Source organism: Myripristis murdjan, chromosome 6 (genome assembly GCF_902150065.1).
Source record: "Myripristis murdjan chromosome 6, fMyrMur1.1, whole genome shotgun sequence".
Classification (NCBI taxonomy): Eukaryota; Metazoa; Chordata; class Actinopteri; order Holocentriformes; family Holocentridae; genus Myripristis; species Myripristis murdjan.
The window spans coordinates 519013-541479 of record NC_043985.1 but is presented as its reverse complement, the minus strand read 5'-3'; the positions used below and the strand labels follow the sequence as shown (position 1 = coordinate 541479).

Below are 22467 nucleotides of genomic sequence, written 5' to 3'. Positions count from 1 at the left end.
TGCCTTGTGCCCCGTCCCAGCTCGAAGAAATCAGAGCATTGGCCATTAACTCTGACTCTTGATCGCGGGTTCATATAAAACACTCTAATCCAATTCAAAAAAGTTTCATTGAAGCCCATATGAGCCATTGTTTGCTCCAAAAACGCCCAGTCTAGTCTATCAAATGCTTTCTCAGCATCTAAACTGAGAAGCATTGATGGAGTCTTTCTACCAGAGGCTATAAATTGTAAATTTAGAGCTCGTCTGACATTATTGGTGCCCTGCCATCCGGTTATGAACCCAGTTTGATCACTGTTAACTAATTTACGGATGTATCTTTGTAATCTATTTGCCAAAATGGAGGTCAGGATTTTTAAATCCTGGCAAAGCAAACTAATCGGCCGATATCCTGTACATTGAGTAGGGTCCTTTCCGTCTTTGTGTATAACTGTGATGATTGCCTCTGCCCAGGTTTTTGGGGGGTCCTTTTCATCCAGTGCGTAGTTATAACCCGACATAAAATGGGCTAGCTCATCAACAAAAGTCTTGTAATATTCCCCAGGGTATCCATCAACACCTGGGGATTTACTATTTTTTAATTTACTGACACTATCTATTATTTCCTGTACTGTTATGGGGGAGGATAGCAACTCAGACTCATCCAGTGATAATCTGTTCAATTGGATTGAGTCTAGAAAGTTTGTTATTTTTTTCTCCTTCCCAGTCACTTCTTGACCTTCATATAATTTTTTATAATATGCAGCAAACGCCTCTGCTACTTCTTTTGGTTGAGAGGTAATTCTATTTGTGTCGGGGTGTTTAATTTTAGGTACCACACGGTTTGATTGATCTTTCCGTAACTGAAAAGCCAATAATCTACTCGCTTTATTCCCCATTTCATAATATTTTCTTTTTGTAAATCTGAGCATTCCCTCTGCTTTATATGTGAGGAAATCATCAAATTTTTGTCTCTCCTGTTTTAACAGTTCTAATGTGATCCTTTTTCTTGATATTTTGTGTTCTTTCTCTAGCCTGATAATTTCAGTCTCTAGTTCAAGTCTCTTAGCTTCCCTCTGTTTTTTAAGTCTCGATGTAATTTGAATGATGTGTCCCCTGACAACAGCTTTGGCACCATCCCATAAAATAGATGGAGTAACGTCTCCAATGTCATTTAAATCAAAATATTCTTTTAGCCTGTCACGTAGTTCCTGTTGGATAAGGGGTCATTCAATATTGAGACATTAAGGGCCCTATCTTGTGCCACCCGCTATCCGCTGCCACTACCCGCTACCCGCAAATTGCGGATTTAGGAGCTTCCGCTATCCCTAAACGGTATCTTGCGCCACCCGCTACCCGCTATCCTTATGCCGACTCCGTCATTTGCGCCTGGAGGTGTGTCCGTGGGCGTGTTTCATGCGCTTTCCCTAAAGTTGCTATCTTGCGCACACACTTTAGGGAAAGCGGATAGCGGGTGGTCCTGACCACCCGCTATCCGCTATCCCTAAAGTTTGGGCTGTTACGAGAGCGCGCCCAGGCGGCTTCAATGCGCGCCCCGACGGAGCCTCGCCACGCACACGGTCGGACTGATACCGGGACGCCGCTGGAATGGACTGAGTATATTACTCATATAGAATGTTTAGAGGAAAGACTGTTTTAACTGGACACTTACGCCAGCACGTTTTATTGTTTTATCATAAGCCAGCAGCTGTGCTATATTTTTATTTTTAATATTTTATTTGCCCAATCTACCTTGTCAATAAATTAGTTTACACATAGTTCCACCTCTGCCTCTTGTGTGTGTGTGGTGTGGCCGGGGATTTTACTCAATCAGTACAACCTTGTGACACGTCCACTTGGACACATGTGGCTCCACCTCCCGAATTAACTCGCCTATAATATAATATATCATATGTATATATATATATATATATATATATATATATAAAGCCAACTTGCTTTAGCCTCAGTAGAAGCCCTGAGAAAATCTACCTCCCTCTCTCCATCGCGGGTTTAGGATTTAGGATTTAGGATAGGGCATCCTGCCCTTAAAGGCAATGGCACCTGGCACACTGATTGGTTTAACTGGCATAACGCCCAAAACACGCCTATTCATAATATAGCGGGTAGCGGAGGTGTTTTGCGGATAGCGGGAGGTGCACAAGATAGCAACTTTTACGGCGGGAACGGCCTCTTCCTAAATCCTAAATCCGCAAATAGCGGGTTTAGGGAGTCTGGCGCAAGATAGGGCCCTAAGTCTCCAATATCTGATTTGTTTTTCTTGACCCAAGTTTATTTTCATCACAATGGGACTATGATCTGACAAAGTTATAGGTTCTATCTTGCATTCTGTCACTCTGTGCACATCAGCCTTTGAAACAAGAAACTTATCTAATCTGGAGTAACTCCCATGAACTTGGGACCTATATGTATAGTCTCTGTCTCTGGGGTGATGATATCGCCATACATCAATCAAGCCAAGTCCATCCATCATTCCCAGAACAGTAGTTGTTTTTCTAGTTCTAGGTCCCTTTTCAGGAGGTAATCGGTCCGTATTTGAGTTTAGTACACAATTATAGTCCCCCCCAACCAATATGATTCCTTTCCCCTCATCTGCCAGTTTGGAGGCTATTTTCTTGAAAAAGAGGGGACAGTCCTCATTTGGTGCATATAAGTTCAAAAATGTAAATCTGTTCTCACCAATCGTACCTATCACCATGATATATCTACCTTCCTTGTCTTTTAACACTTTCTCACAATTAAAGAAAACATTCTTTCTAAATAAAATAGCGACACCTCTTTTCCTCCCTCCTTCATGAGATGCACTGTATATTTGTTCCACCCAGTCTCTCTTTAGTTTTAGATGTTCTGCTTCGGAGAGATGCGTCTCCTGTATCATTGCAGCTGAACAATGTAGAGCTTAAGTTGGTTAAGAATTTTTTTCCTTTTGATTGGATTTCCCAGACCCTTTATGTTATAACTAACTACAGTTAGATCATTCATATTACACTTATTTCAATCCTTACTGTCGGGATGTTTTGTAGTCAACTTATACATGTCAAGTGCACCATCATCTGTTGTAGAAGACCTATGAGTTGTCAAGGATGTAACACAAAACAAAACAGAAACTATACACATTTCCCAACAAAAAACATTAGAACTCAAACACAACAACCTGGCTTCCAAGTCCTCAACTGGCCTATCTCCAGTAGTGGCCAGTCCCCGTGTAGGATTGGGCAGAGGGTGGCGGGAGCCCTCCGGGATAGTGTCACATCGTGCGGCAGACCCTTTCTGTCGGGTTAACTGCTGCAGCCCCATAGTGGCTGAGTGTAAATCACTCAATAAGTCAGTTACAGCCGATGCCACAAACCAAACGACACCACCTAATACGCTGTTGTTACATTCTGGACTCAGCAAAGTGTAGATAACTATAAATAAGAGAAATATAAACTTAAAACAGTGTTTTTTTTTAAAAAAAGAAGAAAAGGATATGTATATTTTAAAACATATAGCCCAACACACCATTATCATTAAAGGTAATAAGACCAATTAACTATAACCATTTACCATTAACTTATCTGTTGCTACTCAACTGTCTAGTTAACATGGAGAAACCTTACTTTTTGCCCAGTATTTCTCCTCTCTTCAGTGAAAAAAGAACCTGCAGTCTTTCTCTGTAAGCATGTTGACATTCCGTCCTCCTCGGTTGGCAGCCTGTCTCTCCCATCTATGTCTGGCCAACTCGCGCTCTACTTTATCCCTCTCGTCAACTCGGATCTGGATGTTGAGGTCTTTAAGCACCTGTGCTGCGTCCATCACTGTCTGGAAAGTTTTTTCCTCAGATCCCACCATCATCCTCAGTCGGGCAGGGTACATGCACTTCGCTTTCACATTTTTCTCCTTGAGCTGTTTCACAACATATCTGACCTGAGCGCGTTTCTTCTGTAGCTCCGGCGAGTAGTCATTATCAAAGTAGATCTGTTTCTCACCCAATTTCACTGTGCGCTGTCTCCAGGCGTGCTGTAGGATTTGTTCCTTCACTGTGAAGTCCGCAAATTTAGATAGATAGATAGATTTTTATTGTCATTGCACAATCATATACGTATAATAATGCAACGAAATTAGGGCTCAGTCCTTTCGGTGCAGGGGAGAATAGAGAGCATCGTGCATTCTGCTAGTTGAATAGCCAAGTCCAGTAATAGATGGCTGCAGTCATGTCTCTGATATCAGAAAAAATTCAACAGTCACGGAGAAACACTTGTTGGATGTGCAAGCACAGTTCGTCATCCCGTGTTCGCCATGGACCTGGCGCTGGAAAAAGCTGGGAGGCGGCGGCCCAAAGGGCTGTCCTTTCAGCCGTGTCAACGCACTGGCCCTGCAGCCTCGGCGTCCTCCGGAATGTCCTGGCAGCGACGAAAGTCCGGTGAAACTGGCATCCCGCAGCGCAATCCCAAGCTCAAAAGGTCCTGATAACTGTTGTTTCCTTTGCTTGTTTACGTTTCCTCCTGGACTTGTCGCTGGGAAGAACTATCCACGGAGACCCCGGTGTTCTAACGGCATCCTCCGGAATGTCCTGGGCAGCGATGTGAAAGTCGGCGAAATTGGTACCTCGCAGCACAATCCCAAGCTCAAAAGGTGCTGACGACTGTACGCGTACATTGCCCAACATAAGGTGGTGTTTTAAGCTAAAAACACAACCTTTCACACATACAAAAACATATAATACGGCACCGAGAGTGGAGAGCTGTAAGCCGCTGCGTCTATGCGCGCTGCCATGGCAACCACCAAAATTATTAATTAATCACGATGGATCGAGGCGGATCGTTTTCTTTCGGTTTTGGCATGAGTGCTCTATGCGCCCGGTCAATCCTGATGTCGTCTTCGGTTAACGGCAGATTAGTCAGCACCGTCGGCAGTAGCTTTTTAATGAAGGCGACCATGTCTCTCCCCTCGCTTCCTTCAGGAACCTGATACAGCCTCAGGTTTTGTCTTCTGTGCCTATTCTCAAGATCCTCACACCGTTCAAATAATTCTGCCTCACGTTGCAGTAGGAAGGCGATGGCTTTTCCATGGGCTGTGTTGGTTTCCTCAGTGGTTGTTATGCGCTCCTCCACATCAACGACCCTCTGTTCCAGCTTTGTTAATTGTGCACTCAAACCTCTAACTGATGTTTCAAGCCTTCTGAATGATTCCTTGGTTTGGCCCTCAAATTCCTTTACATCCCTCCTCATCTGTAGAATGTCCCCCCGTATTTCTCGGTTCGACTGAGCGATAGCTTGTAGCATCCCCTCCAGGTTGTTAGCGGCAGTTTCAGTTGCATTGCCAGCGCTAGCTTCGTCGGGGTTAGCAGGCTTGATAGCATCAGTTAACTCCGATGATTTTTCATCCCCTTCTCTGTTTCTAAACTGATATCTAGCGAGTCTATCGGTAGCGCTCGTTTTTGTGGTGTCGTTGGGCATATTTTTGCTGAGTGTTGTTCAAATATCGTTTTGGTAAGTTGGCTAATCAGCAGAGCTCAAATGTATGCGTCCTACATGAACTTGGCGCCGCCGGAAGTCTTCAGTCCTACACTTTTTAATAAGAAGTGGAGTTGTACTTTACTGGCTATAAGCATGGGTGCCCTTTGGACCATTCTTATGGACAGTGTCATAGATCCAGACATCTTTCGAACTCCATTCTCAGATCCCCTTCCTCCCGTCACATACACCTTACAGCCAATGGCACAGGCACTGAACTCCTTTTCTGGGGCTAGGAAGGTCTGCTTTGGGATGATCTCCTTGGCTTTATGGTCGACCTAAAAATGGAATAGTCATACTGATAATTAAATTTGTTGATGGTGTACAATTTACAGTCAATTAGTAGATGTATTTAAGTCTAGGGCCCTATAATATCTGCGATCACGGAATCGCGGACGGAATTGCAGAATTAGCCAAATAAAACAGAATCTATTTTTAACGCGGAATATCGTGGAATTTGACATAATTTAAATGAAATGCCGTTCTTGTGTGGAATATGAACGTATGTCTGGGGAAAATTACATGGAGGGAAGCAAATCTGGGTGGCACAACCCCTCCAGTCATTTCACCTGCACCTGCACCTGCACCACCAAGAAAAAAAAACTACAAACAACTGCACCGGCACCGTACAAGCCCAAAAGGCAAAGAAAATTTCCAGGGTACAGCAGCGCACTGACATAGATTGTGTAACAAAGCAAAGAGTTGCCACTCCGGTTTATTTTCACTGGCTAACAGCAGCACACTGGCTTAGCTTGTCTATTCAGAGAAGCGGTATCACTTCGGCTTATTTTTCAATCTATGTTATCACATGCATACTACTGCTCATTCATTGGTAGTTGAATTGTTAGGTCTGTTTGATAAGTAATTTACATTTTTAAAACAAACAAAATATCTGTGGTAAAAAGTACTCCGTTGTTGTGGATGAGACCATTGATGCAAGAGACTGCAGCATCCTAAACATCGTCATTTGTAAGTTAATGTGAATAGCCTGTATGTACAATGGCCAATACTTGGTTAACAATCTTTTAAGTTAAATGTGTGCATGCACTAACCCACATCAACCCTCAGGTGAAATAATAACTGATGCGTCCTCTTGTCATTTTTGTTCAATCATTAGTAACACCTTTTATTGCTATAACAACGTAATTGTTAAATAAAGTGATGTTTATTTGTTACTTCAATTAATTTAAGGTAATTTCTATTTCATTTGTGTGCATTTTAGTCATCAACATTTTAGTCATTAACTTTAAAAACACACTCTTTTTTGGTAGTAAAATAAGAGTAAAGGTAAAAAACGGAATTCCCAAAAATTAAAACAGAATTTCCAAAAACGGAAAAAACGGAATTTGGGAAAAAATAAAAAGGATTTTATAGGGCCCTGTAAGTCCACCACTGAATAAGACCATTTGGCCTCTGACTCAGTGGTCACAGCTGAGAGCTGATTATTTTTTATTAGTTATTAGCAGTAGGATCGATTAGGGATCTTGCATTACTTTTTTTTATTTTCAGGTGATTTTGTGCTAGTTATGTTATTTTTCTTCAAATTTTCTGGTAACTTTTTTGATTTTTTTGCAATTTCTTTGACTAATGTAGTAATGTAATTAAACATTTGTTAAAGCAAAGCAAGGTTTGTGTTGGCATAAACTGGAAATTCTGACACAGCAATTTTCAAATTTGCAAATGAGTATCAGCCTTAAAGGATTAGTTAATTCCTTGGCCTGTCTTTGCTTTGGGGATGAGCTGGAATCTCAACATTAGGGGTGTGCTTATAGCATCAGCTGTTAACAAATTTTGAAGTGCTGATGGTATCAGGTGATCAGGCTACACTGAACATAGATCCGGTTCATTGGTGAAACAACACACTTACACTATAATCAATGAAACTGGCTGCACCAGGCATGAGAACAACATGTAAAATGTGCATATGCACCACAGAGTTCTGATCTACAAACATAAAATACACTAGTCTTCTATTTACTTTTTTTTTAACGTAGGGTGTGTGCAGCCCCTTTACATATCTGAGGGGTACACAGTGTCTGTTTCTTATTGTTTCTTGACTCCTGTGTCCTTTGATAATAGTTACCAAGAAGATAGAAATAGCAGACTGAATAAAATGAAATGATAAATAAAAAAAAACAGCAAAAGAAAAGATAAGCAATCTGATATTATTGACCTAACTCCCTGATGACTCTGATATACAGGTTGACTATACCATAATGAAATAATTTTAAATCAGTATTCCCTGTTAATATATCATTTTCTTTCATAAATAGCCATGTATCAGCTACTTTGTCTTGATCTTTGTTGACAGTTGCTTGGTAACATTATCTCTAACATAGTCTGCAGATGTTAACTTATATCCCATATCACACAAACCAGTGGTGTAGTCTACGTCATACGCAGGTATACGCTGTATACCCACTAGAAAAGGTCCTGAATTTCTGTATAAATACTTAAAATGCACAAAGATCAGTATCAGTATGTTTTTTTGACATAACGTTCACTTTCCAGGCCGGAGGTGCGCGTGCGCATGCGCACGCGGCGACCCATCAGAGTTTGGCGTCATCGCATTTTTATTTATTTGTTGTTTTTATTTGTTTGTAAGTTGTTTTATGTGCTGTTTTACACCCCTCGTGGAGTCTTGATAGTCAGTGTGGCTAAAATGGACTTTCTTCGCCCTACGATGCGTTTCTGGCTACTGTTTCTCCTGCTCGCCCTGAATAACAGCTAGTCTGTCAGCGGAAGCAGGCTGCAGTATAGCAGAAATGAACTGCTTCAATTTAAATACATGTTGCCGGCTGGTGTGTCAGAAAATCACGGCACAGATTCCGGATCACATCCTTAAACTGCCTAACACAAGAACTGGTGGTGATATACGGAGGGAGAGAAGCCAAAGGAAGCGGGGAAAGCGGTTACGCATGAGGAAGCCGAGGCTCAACCGGGTTCCCCTGCCTTCGATGATCCTGGGGAACGCCCAGTCCCTCCGGAATAAAATGGACGAACTACAGGGAAATGTCCGCTTTCTGAAGGATTTTAAAGACTGTGGGATTCTGACGTTCACAGAATCGTGGCTCACTGAACGTGATCGGGACGCAGACCTGCTTATTGATGGCTTTGGTGCGCCACTCCGTTTGAATAGAGACGCAGAGGTAACAGGGAAATCACAGGGAGGCGGAGTATGTCTCTATGTAAATCAACGGTACTGTCATCCTAAATCTGTGACTGTCAGAGAGCACATCTGCACTCCAGATGTTGAACTTTTATGTGTATCGTTGCGTCCTTTCTACCTGCCCCGTGAGTTCCCGCAACTGTTTATCACAACAGTTTATTCACATCCGAAAGCCAATGCCTCTTCTGCCTGCAGTGTCATCCATGATGTGGTGCAGAAACTGCAATCTGTCTCACCTGATGCACCGATCTTTCTACTGGGTGATTTCAACTATGTCTCCCTTAAAAAGACGTTACCTGACTTTTATCAATATGTAACCTGTCCAACCAGACGGGATAAAATTATTGATCTTTGCTATGGGTCCGTTAAGGAGGCATATAAATCTCTCCCATTAACCCCCTTGGGCTCGGGGGATCACAACTATGTGCATCTCCTGCCTACATACAGAACTGTGTTAAAAAGGGGAAAGGTCCATACAAGAGACATTAAGGACTGGACATAGGAGGCTGTGCTTTGCCTGCAGCACTGCTGCGAGTACACTGATTGGGACATGTTTAAAGAAGCCTGTGCTGATGATCTTGATGAACTTGCTGATGTAACTTGTTCATATGCCGCCTTTTGCAGGGACATGATCATTCCTTGTAGGCGTGTTAAAATGTTTCCCAACAATAAGCCATGGGTCACTAGGTCAGTTAAGGCTTGTATACAGGCCAAGAGACTTGCTTTTAAACATGGAGCAGCCTCCGAGCTGCACACAGCCACTAAGGAGGTGAAAATTGGGATTTTAAAAGCAAAGCAGGACTATAAATTGAAGCTGGACAACAAGATGGCTATGAATAATCTTGGATCTGCTTGGTCAAGCATGAAAGCCATTGCAGGCCTCCAACACTCAAAAACCAGCAGTATCATCTCTCTTGATGGCTTCGACTCGGACACTGAACTTGCAAATGCTCTTAACTGTTTTTATACACGTTTTGATGCTTTTGACTTTAGTCAGGAAATACAATAAGTGAGTCATAAAGTGAGTGACAATCAGCACTTTTTTATTTCCCAGAAGGATGTTGAAAAATCCTTCTGTTCCCTTAAACAAAATAAAAGCTATGGTCCTGATAACATTTGTGGCCGCTTGCTGAAATCGTGTGTGAAAGAGCTGAGCTCTATTTTTCAGTACATTTTTAATCAGTCTCTAAAGATGCAGCACGTGCCAAGAGTCTGGAAGGATGCTGTTGTTATCCCCGGCCCAAAAATCAGTTCTCCCAAAACCCTCAATTATTTCAGACCAATTGCACTAACACAGATTGTAATGAAATCTTTTGAGAAACTTGTAAGATCTGAAATTCTGAAGACAACCTAGCATGACCTTGATCCCATGCAATTTGCTTATAGGCCCAACAGAGGGGTAGAAGATGCTACAGTCACTTTATTAAATTTGCTTTTTAAACATCTGGAGGGGAAAGGAACACATGCGAGACTTTTATTTATTGATTTTTCATCTGCTTTTAATACAATCCAACCCCATGTTTTAGCCTCGAGGCTTTTAGAAGATTTTAACGTAAGCAACAATCTTGTGGGCTGGATTCTGAACTTTTTAACTGACAGAACACAGAAACTGAGGGTGAATGGAACTGTTTCGGATCAGGTTACATCCTCCACTGGCTCCCCACAAGGATGTGTGCTCTCTCTTCTCTTGTTCATCCTCTATACAAACATGTGCTGTAGCAGCAGAGAGGATAGAACCATTTTAAAGTATGCAGACGACACAGTTATTGTCAGCCTGCTGAAAAACAACGATACGAGCCACGGCCCAGTTGTTAATGATTTCCTTGACTGGAGCAGTAAGTCTTTTCTTGAGATGAACATTTCTAAAACAAAAGACATGATCATTGACTTTCGCAAAAACAGTGCTCCCAATCAAGAGGTAACAGTTTTAAAAGGTCAGAGAGTGGAGTGTGTCAGCACATATAAATATCTTGGAACTGTCATAGACAACAAACTGAACTTTGAAGCAAATTGCGAAGCTGTGTACAAAAAGGGACGCCAGCGCCTGTTTTGTTTGAGAAAACTGTCCACCTTTAACACTGACAGGACCATGCTGACCTTGTTTTATTGTGCTTTTATAGAATCAGTTTTATCTTTCTGTCTTGTTTCATGGTTTGGAAACGTGTCCTTCAAAAACAAGGCGTGACGTGAACCCTACATAAACTACTAAGGAAGCGGTGAAGTTGTATGGTGGGAAAAAAGGTGTATGGGTTAGAACAGGGGTGTCAAACTGGTGCCATGGAGGGCCGAGAGGCTGCAGGTTTTCATTTCAACCGAAAACTCCACCAGGTGATCACCCCACCTCCAAGCAGAGAGAAGGAACTAATCAGTGAAATCACTTCGTGGAGTTTTCAGTTGGAATGAAAACCTGCAGCCTGCAGATATAAACAAAAATCTACCAGCCAAGCAATTTTTTTTACCGGCCAAAACAACAAATTGCTTTTTGTTGTCCCATATGCATCCGTTTTAGTACTTTTAATTGAGATAACAGTATTATATTGAAAAACATGTTTAGAGAAGAGGCCAAAGTAAGATTTAAAATACATTTTAATATTTTGTTGTTGTGAACAATTATTTTTATTTACATTAACTCTGTAAATACTACTAACTGTAACTGTAAATATTAATATAACAAAATAAGATTATAAATAAAATAAATCTTTTTTGAGCGCAACATGCGGCAGGTGAACCAATCGAGTACACGCTACAGGGTGGCAAATGCAGTCAGGATCACTGATTGGCTATCAACGCCGACACAGGTCCTGGTGTCCTGCTCGCATGTATTTTTCGTTTTAATATTTCTTTAATTAAATGAACTGTAAAGAAAAAAACAGCATCAATGGGAAAGTCATAATATATTGAAGGGATGATGAAAAAAATTACTACCAATTAAAACTGTGTTAGTTACCTTTTACTACCTTTTAAGGGCCTTAATTTGGGCTCCTTTTATTTACTACCTTTTACTACCTTTTACAACCCCGCGGATACCCTGACCATGCACATGCACTGTAGGTGTAACCAGAAAAAGACACATTTCGCAGTACACCCGCTCTGCTAAAGGACCAGATGCATTCAAGTTCAAGTACAAGGTCAGGTTTATTTAGAGCCCAATATCATGTGTCTTTTACATGTTCAGAGTAGCCAAACCAACACAGAAGATATAAGAAGAGGACAGAAAGGAAAGAAAGAGGGAGAATGTAATCAGGGCTGGTATACAAGTTTGAATACACATCACTGCAAATAAATGCTATGAACGTTTTCCCAAAGCCAATAGAATACCTCTCATACTTCAATTATTATTTTGTCTCATATTTTGTCTCAAGCACAGGCCCCTGGTATAAACAGTTGTCTCTTGTGTGCTGTGCCCAGTTGTGTATTTGTGAATGTGTGTGTATGTGTGTGTGTGTGTGTGTGTGTGTGTGTGTGTGTGTGTGTGTGTTTATTTTGCCTGGTAGATCTTGTCACACATGAAGGTCTGGCCACCCAGTATTAGCAGAGTGTGTCCTGCCTTGCGTGGTCGAGCACAAGGACTGGTCACCACTCCATCATTTTGAAGAATCTTCTTTTTACACTGTATTGCCTCCTCAACAATTAACCTGCAGGAGAGTTAAAACAGGGACTGACAGTTAAGAAGACACAACTTTACTGACATTTCTCGTAATAGTATGGCTAAAAATTAATCTTCAATATGTATACATATATAAACATACAAACACATATATTCACATACACACACGTTTTCATACATATATATATGTATATATATGTATGGATATGTATATCACTGATTCTTGGGAATTTAGATAAAACAGGTTTTAGTTTTGGAAAAAAAAAAAAAGTGCGTTAAATTACAAAATCTGAAGGTATATCATTATAGGCCAAGGTCTTGGCTGTTCAGCAATGTACCGGTGCAACCTCCTCATTTTGCATTTTTTTTCATAAAATAGGTTTTTCCAGTTATTGGGCTACTTTGTTTTTGTCAACACCATCACCGTAATGTTTTTCTTTTTTTTTTAATTTGAAAAACATATTTTTGTATTAAAGAGACTATTACTTTAATAACTCAACAGCACCAAAGAAACATATTGTAAGCATATTCATTTAAAACCAATATAACTGCCTCTGACGGTGGTGACAGTGGCCTCATTAAAACATACATTTCCAAAATTTATACCACTCAAGTCAATGGCTTCTTGCTTAACAACTTTATTTAACTATTTGATACAAAAAATAACAATCCTGAGCTCTGTTATAAGCATTTTTCAGACTTCAGTCATCACCGTCAGAAAACCTGACGGTGGTGACGTCTGACGGTGGTGACAAAAACTTACTCTTTCACATGATAAGCATGAGTTGTTCACATTAGCCAGCTTGTTTTCGCCCTGTTGCTACCTGCATCAGACCTCTTCTTAAAAAGTATACATTTATTCCATAATCTAATCTAATATTTTTTATACAGAAGTGATGGTTGTGACAGTAGCAGTGTCCAAAAATATGAAGAGATTTAAGAGAAAATAGCAAACTTCCAGGAGCCTGAGCGGTCTTGAAGCATGCAGTAGAGCTGAAGGTTTGAAAAGGGCTCCTCAGGATACATTCCTGAGGAGCCCTTTTGACCTTGTAGTTTGACCTTGTAGTTTTTTTATTATTATTTTTTAAATAAATATCTGACGGTGGTGACGAATATCTGGGACACATTTTGAGCAAACCACAAATAATAGTAATATTGTTCAAAACTCATCATTTGTAGTTTTTAATACATATTATTATGTACTCTTTCATGTGGTAAAGATATTATTCAATGAAATTATTACTTTCTGTTGTTTTAATCAAGTTGAAATGATTATCTCCTATCTGAGAACAACTGGTTTTGTAGGCCATGGGCCAACATATAATCATTAAATTAATACAAATTAAAAATAAACCTATAAAAGAACCTTACAAATGTGCAAAGGACCCCCTGATTATGCCCTTGATTCTTTTTATTCATTAAAATGTTGTAAATTTCCAGCAGAAATAGCATTTTTCTTAGTGGGATGTGATTTATCCAAATTCTCAAGAATCAGTGATATATATATATAAACGGCTGTATTTCTTAAGGGAACTTAAGAAAGCAAAATTCCCACGCCAAGTTCTTGTCAACTTCTACGAAGGAGCCATTGAAAGCATCCTGACTGGAAACATCACAAACTGGCATGGGATGTGCACGGCCCAGGACAGGAAGACTCTGCAACGAGTGGTTAAAACTGCCCAAAACATCATTGATACCCATCTACCAAGCATCAGTGATATCGGGGAGGTGAGGTGCCTGCGCAGAGCCAAAAGGATCCTAAAAGACAACACCCACCCCAGCCACAGCCTGTTCACCCTGCTGCCGTCCGGCAAAAGATACAGAAGTATCCGCTGCCGTAACACTAGACTACAGAGCAGCTTCTTCCCTCAGGCTGTGAGACTACTAAATGCACCATCTACACTCCTCCATGTTTAATAATTTTATTTTTTATACAATCAATTAATCAGTCAAGAGGGAACCAATTTTTAATTTCATTATACAACCTGTTGTATAATGACCAATAAACTTCCTTGTATCCTTGTATATATATACTCCTGATCAAAAGTTTAAGACCAGTTGAGTAATTGCAAGACTTTACATTTTGCACTGTTGGATCTTAAGGTTCTAAGTAGAGCTTCAAAATGCAAAAAGAAGAAATGGGAGTGAGACAAAAAAAAAAAAAAAAAAAAAAAATTTGAGTAAGCAATTTATTGCAAACAACCATTAAACTGAAATAGGCTGTTCACCAGCTGATCAAAGGTTTAAGACCACAGCCTTTAAAAGCCCAAATCTTGGCAAAAATGTGGATTCAGTGTCATTTTCTGTCAGGTATCCACACTGTCATGACCTCCTGATGGCAAAGGTAAAAAAGTTTTCTCTCCTTGAACACGGTCGGATTGTTGAGCTGCATAAGCAAGGCCTCTTGCAGCGTGCCGTTGCTGCTGAGGTTGGACGCAGTAAGACTTTTAAACGTCTTAAAAGATCCTGAGGGTTATGGAACAAAAAAGTCAAGTGGTAGACCCAAAAAAAGTTTTCAACACAGCACAGTGGAGGGGGCGGCATCATGATCTGGGGGGCTTTTTCCTTCAATGGAACAATGGAGCTTCAGGTTGTGCAGAGGCGTCAAACGGCAGCTGGCTATGTGGAGATGTTGCAAGAGGCATCCTTAATGACTGAAGGCCATAGTCTGTGTGGTCATGACTGGGTTTTTCAACAGGACAACACAGCAGTTCACAATACCCGCCTGACAAAGGACTTCTTCCAGAGAAATAACATCACTCTATAGAACCATCCTGCGTGTTCCCCTGATCTAAATCCAATTGAGAACATTTGGGGTCAGATGGCAAGGGAAGTTTACAGAAATGGACACCAGTTCCAGACAGTGGATGCCCTCCGTGAAGCCATCTTCACCACTTGGAGCAACATTCCCACTAGCCTCCTGGAAACACTAACATCAAGCATGCCGAAATGAATTTTTGAGGTGATTTAAAAAAAAGCTTTTTTGCCTTTGCCATCAGGAGGTCATGACAGTGTGGATACCTGACAAAAAATGACAATGAATCCACATTTTTGCCAAGATTTGGGCTCTTAAAGTCTGAGGTCTTAAACTTTTGATCAGGGGTGTATATATATAAAAATATATATACATATACATACACACACACACACACACACACACACACACACACACACACACACACATATATATATATATATACGTATATACACTACTCAAAAAGTTAGGGATATTTGGCTTTTGGGTGAAATTTATGGAAAATGTAAAATGTTCATGCTACAGTGATATTATATCATGAAAGTAGGGCATTTAAGTAGAAGCATGCACTGGTGATTTCCTCATCTCAAACAACTTCTTGAAACAAAAGCCAACAACAGTGGTGGATATACCACAACAAAAAATGTCAGTGTCAATAACTTGTCATGTGCCCTTGAGCATCAATTACAGCTTGACAACGACGTCTCATGCTGTTCACAAGTCGAGTTATTGTCTGCTGAGGAATGGCATCCCACTCTTCTTGAAGGGCGGCCCTCAGGACATTGAGGTTCTGGGGTACAGAGCTCCGAGCCTCTACACGGCGACTCAGCTGATCCCATAGGTTCTATTTCTATGGGATGCAGGTCTGAGAAAGTGCAGGCCACTCCATTTGAGGTACCCCAGTCTCCAGCAGCCATTCCCTAATGATACGACCTCGATGAGCTGGAGCATCAAACACCTGATGTGAATTTTGCCATTAAACTCCGTGTTAGAGAACAGCAACTTGTGCAAAACGTACTGAAACATTGAACAGTTGGACATGTGCATTCAGAGGTTTACAGAAGGTCACGTTAGGTTCACCTGTAAAGGTTATAATGCATTTTAGGTACATCCTGAAATTTCACCCGAAAGCTGAATATCCCTAACTTTTTGTGAGTAGTGTATATATACATATATATATATATGTACAGTACAGGCCAAAAGTTTGGACACACCTTCTCATTCAATGCGTTTTCTTTATTTTCATGACTATTTACATTGTAGATTCTAACTGAAGGAATCAAAACTATGAATGAACACGTGGAGTTATGTACTTAACAAAAAAAGGTGAAATAACTGAAAACATGTTTTATATTCTAGTTTCTTCAAAATAGCCACCCTTTGCTCTGATTACTGCTTTGCACACTCTTGGCATTCTCTCGATGAGCTTCAAGAAGTAGTCACCTGAAATGGTTTTCACTTCACAGGTGTGCCTTATCAGGGTTAATTAGTGGAATTTCTTGCTTTATCAATGGGGTTGGGACCATCAGTTGTGTTGTGCAGAAGTCAGGTTACTACACAGGCGACAGCCCTATTGGACAACTGTTAAAATTCATATTATGGCAAGAACCAATCAGCTAACTAAAGAAAAACAAGTGGCCATCATTACTTTAAGAAATGAAGGTCAGTCAGTCCGGAAAATTGCAAAAATTTTAAATGTGTACCCAAGTGGAGTCGCAAAAACCATCAAGCGCTACAACGAAACTGGCACACATGAGGACCGACCCAGGAAAGGAAGACCAAGAGTCACCACTGCTTCTGAGGACCAGAGTACGTGAGCGGTTCGGAGCGGAAGAAATAGTCGCTCCAAACTCACGCAGTAACGGCTATTCGCTCGCACCGCCCCGCTCCAACCACCCCTGCGGCCCGCACCTCGCACCGAATCGCTCACCCCAATTCCTCTAAATACCGCTCTGCAATCGCTCCGCTCATATTACTATTAATGATGATTCTGGGTTACAGTACAATAGGTGAACAGGCAGTCAACAATAGGCTAACCCATAGCTAACTTAGCCCGCCCACACAAGCTGCACAACAACATAAAACAAGTGACGTCTACGTTAACGTTAGCTAACGTTACCATGGTTACAATAAGGCTAACAGTTACCGGTATTCCAACAAGACCATCGGATAACGTTAGCATGACAACACATAACTTACCTGTTCCGCAGGTGAATCTGTGATGTGTCTGTGGTGTGTGCTCTGCGAGGTCCCCGCCTCGGTGCTAACAAACAAAAGTCTAACGAATAATCCGGGATTGCTGTGTCCAGTCCAGTCCACTACTAATAAAACAAACCTTGACTCAGTCATCGAGCTCCAGCGCTTATGAGAGAAGTCCTGAATCACCCAACTTATTAGCTAGCTTAGCTAGTACTACCGGTAGCAGTACAGCTGATGCCTGTATCACGAAGCAAGCTCAGTTTTCCCTGGATCTCTCAGACCTAACCGGCTACACTAATGGAGATCATGGTGATCGGGGATAACTGGTATCACGACGCTGGTTATCAGCTCACTCAGTCGATCCAGGTTTGCCTCATCAAGAGCCGTGAACGCGCACGTATAAGGGGCGGAGTCTGAGGCAGCTGACCAATCACAAACATGAGCAACAAGGAAAAACACAGCGTGTTTCACGGCGGATGAGCAGCGTGTTATACTGCAAGAGTATGAGGAGGGAAAACAACATTGACATAGTAAATTTATATAGTAGCCTAGCGTTACAGACTCGGAACACAATTGCTGACTTGACAGTGGATTATAAAGCTTTTGGATGGCATTACCACCTACTGGCCAAACAGAACAGTCAGGTAAGTTTCAATTGTCTAACATTAGATGTTCAAGTTATTGAAAAGAATAACGTCAACTCTTGCTCTGTTGTGGATCAATATCTATAGATGGTGTGGTGGCTGGTTTCTTCTTGACAGATAGCTCTGGCAGAGAAACACTAGGCCTAGTGTTCAGGATTAGGCAGCTAAGTTTATAGATTTCTAGCAACTTGGCAGTTTGAAGTGGATGATAAAAAGCGCTTACAAAACTTGCAAGAATATATATATATATATATATATATATATATAAAAGCAGGGAGCAGGGGTAATTCACCACTTGCGCCGCACCGGAGCGATGGAACGCCAATAAAAAAACCCGCACCACCGCACCGCGTTAAATAACAACGCACCGCTCCTCGCTCGCTCCAGCTCCGCACCGCTCATGTACTCTGCTGAGGACAAGTTCATTCGAGTCACCAGCCTCAGAAATTGCAAGTTAACAGCAGCTCAGATCAGAGACCAGATAAATGCCACACAGAGTTCTAGCAGCAGACCCATCTCTAGAACAACTGTTAAGAGGAGACTGTGCAAATCAGGCCTTCATGGTCAAATAGCTGCCAGGAAACCACTGCTAAGGAGAGGCAACAAGCAGAAGAGATTTGTTTGGGCCAAGAAACACAAGGAATGGACATCAGACCAGTGGAAATCTGTGCTTTGGTCTGATGAGTCCAAATTTGAGATCTTTGGTTCCAACCTCCGTGTCTTTGTGAGACGCAGAAAAGGTGAGCGGATGGATTCCACATGCCTGGTTCCCACTGTGAAGCATGGAGGAGGAGGTGTGATGGTGTGGGGGTGTTTTGCTGGTGACACTGTTGGGGATTTATTCAAAATTGAAGGCACACTGAACCAGCATGGCTACCACAGCATCCTGCAGCGACATGCCATCCCATCCGGTTCACGTTTAGTTGGACGATCATTTATTTTTCAACAGGACAATGAGCCCAAACACACCTTCAGGCTGTGTAAGGGCTATTTGACCAAGAAGGAGAGTGATGGAGTGCTGCAGCAGATGACCTGGCCTCCACAGTCACCGGACCTGAACCCAATCCAGATGGTTTGGGGTGAGCTGGACCGCAGAGTGAAGGCAAAGGGGCCAACAAGTGCTAAACACCTCTGGGAACTCCTTCAAGACTGTTGGAAAACCATTTCAGGTGACTACCTCTTGAAGCTCATCGAGAGAATGCCAAGAGTGTGCAAAGCAGTAATCAGAGCAAAGGGTGGCTATTTTGAAGAAACTAGAATATAAAACATGTTTTCAGTTATTTCACCTTTTTTTGTTAAGTACATAACTCCACGTGTTCATTCATAGTTTTGATTCCTTCAGTTAGAATTTACAATGTAAATAGTCATGAAAATAAAGAAAACGCATTGAATGAGAAGGTGTGTCCAAACTTTTGGCCTGTACTGTATATATATATATATATATATATATATATATATACATATATAAGGAAATTTGTGTTTGGTATATTATTTCTTTGTTGTAACAATGCTTCTTGGCAATAAATATTATACCATTCGAAAGCCTGTTTATTTCCCTTTTAAATGGTGCCGTATTTGCAAGGAACATGCATTTGTGGGATGAGCAGCAAAGCTGAGTATGTGGGTTGCGGCCATGAAAAATTTGCCAAATCTTCTCTGCCAATGCCAAACAGCTTCTTCTGCTGTTGACTCTTGTTTGGTTTGGTGGATTTGATGATGAAGTTTGAAGAAACAAGACATATTGGAAATTTAACAATTTACTCATTTAACAAACAGGAGCCTCAGTAGCATGTGAAAGAACCATACACAGCCACAACAGCCTGGCACCTCCTCCTCATGCTGGTCACCAGCCTGGTCACACACTGCTGTGGGATGGTATCCCATTCTTCAACCAGCATTTGTCGCAAGTCAGCCAATGTGGTTGTGTTGGTCACTTTGGCATGAACAGCACACCCAAACTGATCCCACAAGTGTTCAGTGGGGTTGAGGTCAGGACTGCTGGCAGGCCATTCCATCCTCTCCACTATCAGAGAGGTAGTCTCTGATAATAGTGCTGTGACAAACAGCCAAAAAGTGCTTTAGGTTTTGAGATACCCCTACCAGAGGTAGAACCAAACCCAACACTATTTTTCCTCATCTCTAAGGTCTCCCATACATGAAATGGATTCTTGGATAAAAATATTTTACTGCAAAAGTGGTAAAACTGATATATATTGTCATACACCTCCAAACTAAAAATAAAGCCTGGCCATATGGGGGTTGAAGCATATAAACTCATGTAGATTCACAATGGATGTGTGAGAGGTCTAAAACCTGGCATGCTTGAGGCCAGGACATCATAAAAGAAGAAACAGAATGTCAATATCTTAAATAACATGGGAGATACAGTCATTTTAACACATACCTACAATAGGCGAGAATGTACAATCTGAATAAATGTTCTTTTTACTTTGTAGTGACTCTGTCATGGATTGTCATACAAATACATATGAGGGCTTGCTTGCTGGAAAGGTGTGGTTCTCCTGAATCCAGCAATACCATTCTTGTAAAAATAGCTTGTATACTCATAGAGTTATGTCACTAAACATATAAGGTGTCCCAAACGAAAAACATTGAAACAGTCCAAATGAAATCTACAGTATCACAACCATCAGTATTATTAGGGGTGAAAAATACTGATAAATGCACTTGAAAAAAATCTCTTAAATGTATGAAATGTTCCAAACTAGAGAAAATGTAAAACTGATAAAATATTCACAAAATATATGCATTTTCAACAATCGTGCAGAGAAAGGATGATTACTAATGATTAATGATTTAGCTCACCTGGCTGAGGGAATTCAAGCTGCAGCCACTTTATGCTTAATGTTATCCTCATAATAGCAAGTCAATCAAATCTGTAGAGTTGATATCACTTATCATTAGGTATTTGGATCCACCTGCCTCTGTGTTACTGCCTACATGGGTTTCTTCAAAACCTGACAGGTAAATCATTGCAAATGTTATGGAATGTGAAATGGCTGAGAATTACCTTGCCAAATCAAGTAGCCATGTAGAGTAATCTATCTTACTTAAAGTAGCTAGCTAGAAAATGACCTGGCTTAATTGAAGTATAGCTAGTTTAGCTTAGCTAAACAATTAACCCAGTAATTAACCCACTGAGCAAGCTATAATTACCTTATTTCTTACTGCTAACAAAAAATAGTGTACATGACGTGTTTCCATTTTCCAGTTTTACCAGAATGGAGAGTGATGTACACACACTGGATCCAAATCTTTGCATCATCTGTGGCAAACATTTAGAAAAAGAAAGAAACAAGATCCATATGTCAAAAAGCCCACAGTAGAAGGCCTGCAGCGCAGACTAAACCCTGTCTCCATATACAGATGACATACTTTCCATCAAAACAAAGGTATCTTACCATGTATCATGTAGAGGAAACTACTGCAGTAAGACCAAAATCAGTGAGCAACAAGTTGCAAATGTTGAGAGTGAGAGCATGCCTGCACCAGTCTCATCAAGAAGACTAAGTATTTCATTTGTGGGAAGGCTAGTACAAGACCAGAACATCTGACAGCCACTGTATCTCGTACAGGTCAGTGTACCAGAGACAAGGTCCTTCATGCAGCATCAGAAAGGCTTGATGAAGTTGTACATCATCGGCTGCTCTCGTATCTGGATCTGTTTCGCCAAGCGTGGTCTTTACCTGCTCTACCTGTGAACCATCATGAGATAACTTCTGTTGTGATTTGACGCTATATAAATAAAGATTGATTGACTGATGGTTTGCTTTGTTTTATGATGACGGAAGCATAAGGAAGACATCAAAAGCTGACATTGCTAAAAAACTGGAGTATGTAGTTAAAGAGACACAGTAGTTGCCTAATGTAGCTGCACCATCTGCATACATCATTGACCATCCAAGCAAGCAGACCTACACATATCATCACAGGCAAAACCAATGTTCCTAACTACAGGAAATACTTTAAGGTCAGCGATAACAAGGCTGCTCTATGCAACTTTGTAAGCAACTACATAGCCTTACATAGGTTTAGTTAAGTTTAGATTGCAACATTTATTTTTATTAAAACTTTGTTAATCTGTAACGCTGTTTCCTTGTCTCTGTGTCTGGTCCCTGGCACATTTTTGGCAGCATGGTATTGGTTGGGCATAACAGTGCATTCTATTTTTATTTAATACTGATTCAGTTGGATCTTTATATTAATGAAATGTATGTATGTTACGTTCCCTAGATCTTAAAGGGTTCTGTACCAATGTATCTTAATGTATTAATTAATGTATTAAAGGGTTTCATAACAATGTATCATAATGTATTAACATTTTAGATCAGCAATTTTCCAGTGAATTTTATTCAATCCAAGTGAATTTTCTTAGCAGTAACTGAATTTGTGAACACCACATAATGATTTTATGGACTGCGTTTGGGACACCTTATACGTTTAGTGACATAGCTCCATGAGTATACAAACTATTCTTACACAAATATTGCTGGTATTGCTGGATTCAGCAGAACCACACCTTTTCAGCAAGCCCTCATATGTATTGGTATGACAATCCATGACAGAGTCACTACAAAGTA

The 22467-nt window shown here is 40.9% G+C and overlaps 1 protein-coding gene across 4 annotated transcripts in view; it reads right to left on the bottom strand.

The window, feature by feature from the left end:
* Positions 1-22467, bottom strand: part of enc2 (ectodermal-neural cortex 2) — a 225307-nt gene that overhangs the window by 51838 nt on the left and 151002 nt on the right. For 2 of the 4 annotated variants that reach the window (XM_030053022.1, XM_030053021.1), the window contains exons 7-8: positions 12149-12296; positions 5580-5770 (exon numbers count right to left, since the gene is read on the bottom strand). In XM_030053022.1, coding sequence (XP_029908882.1) covers positions 5580-5770; positions 12149-12296 — 339 coding nt within the window. Of the gene's footprint in view, positions 1-5576; positions 5771-12148; positions 12297-22467 lie in introns of all 4 variants that reach the window. The other 2 variants (XM_030053023.1, XM_030053025.1) reach the window with 2 other exon arrangements.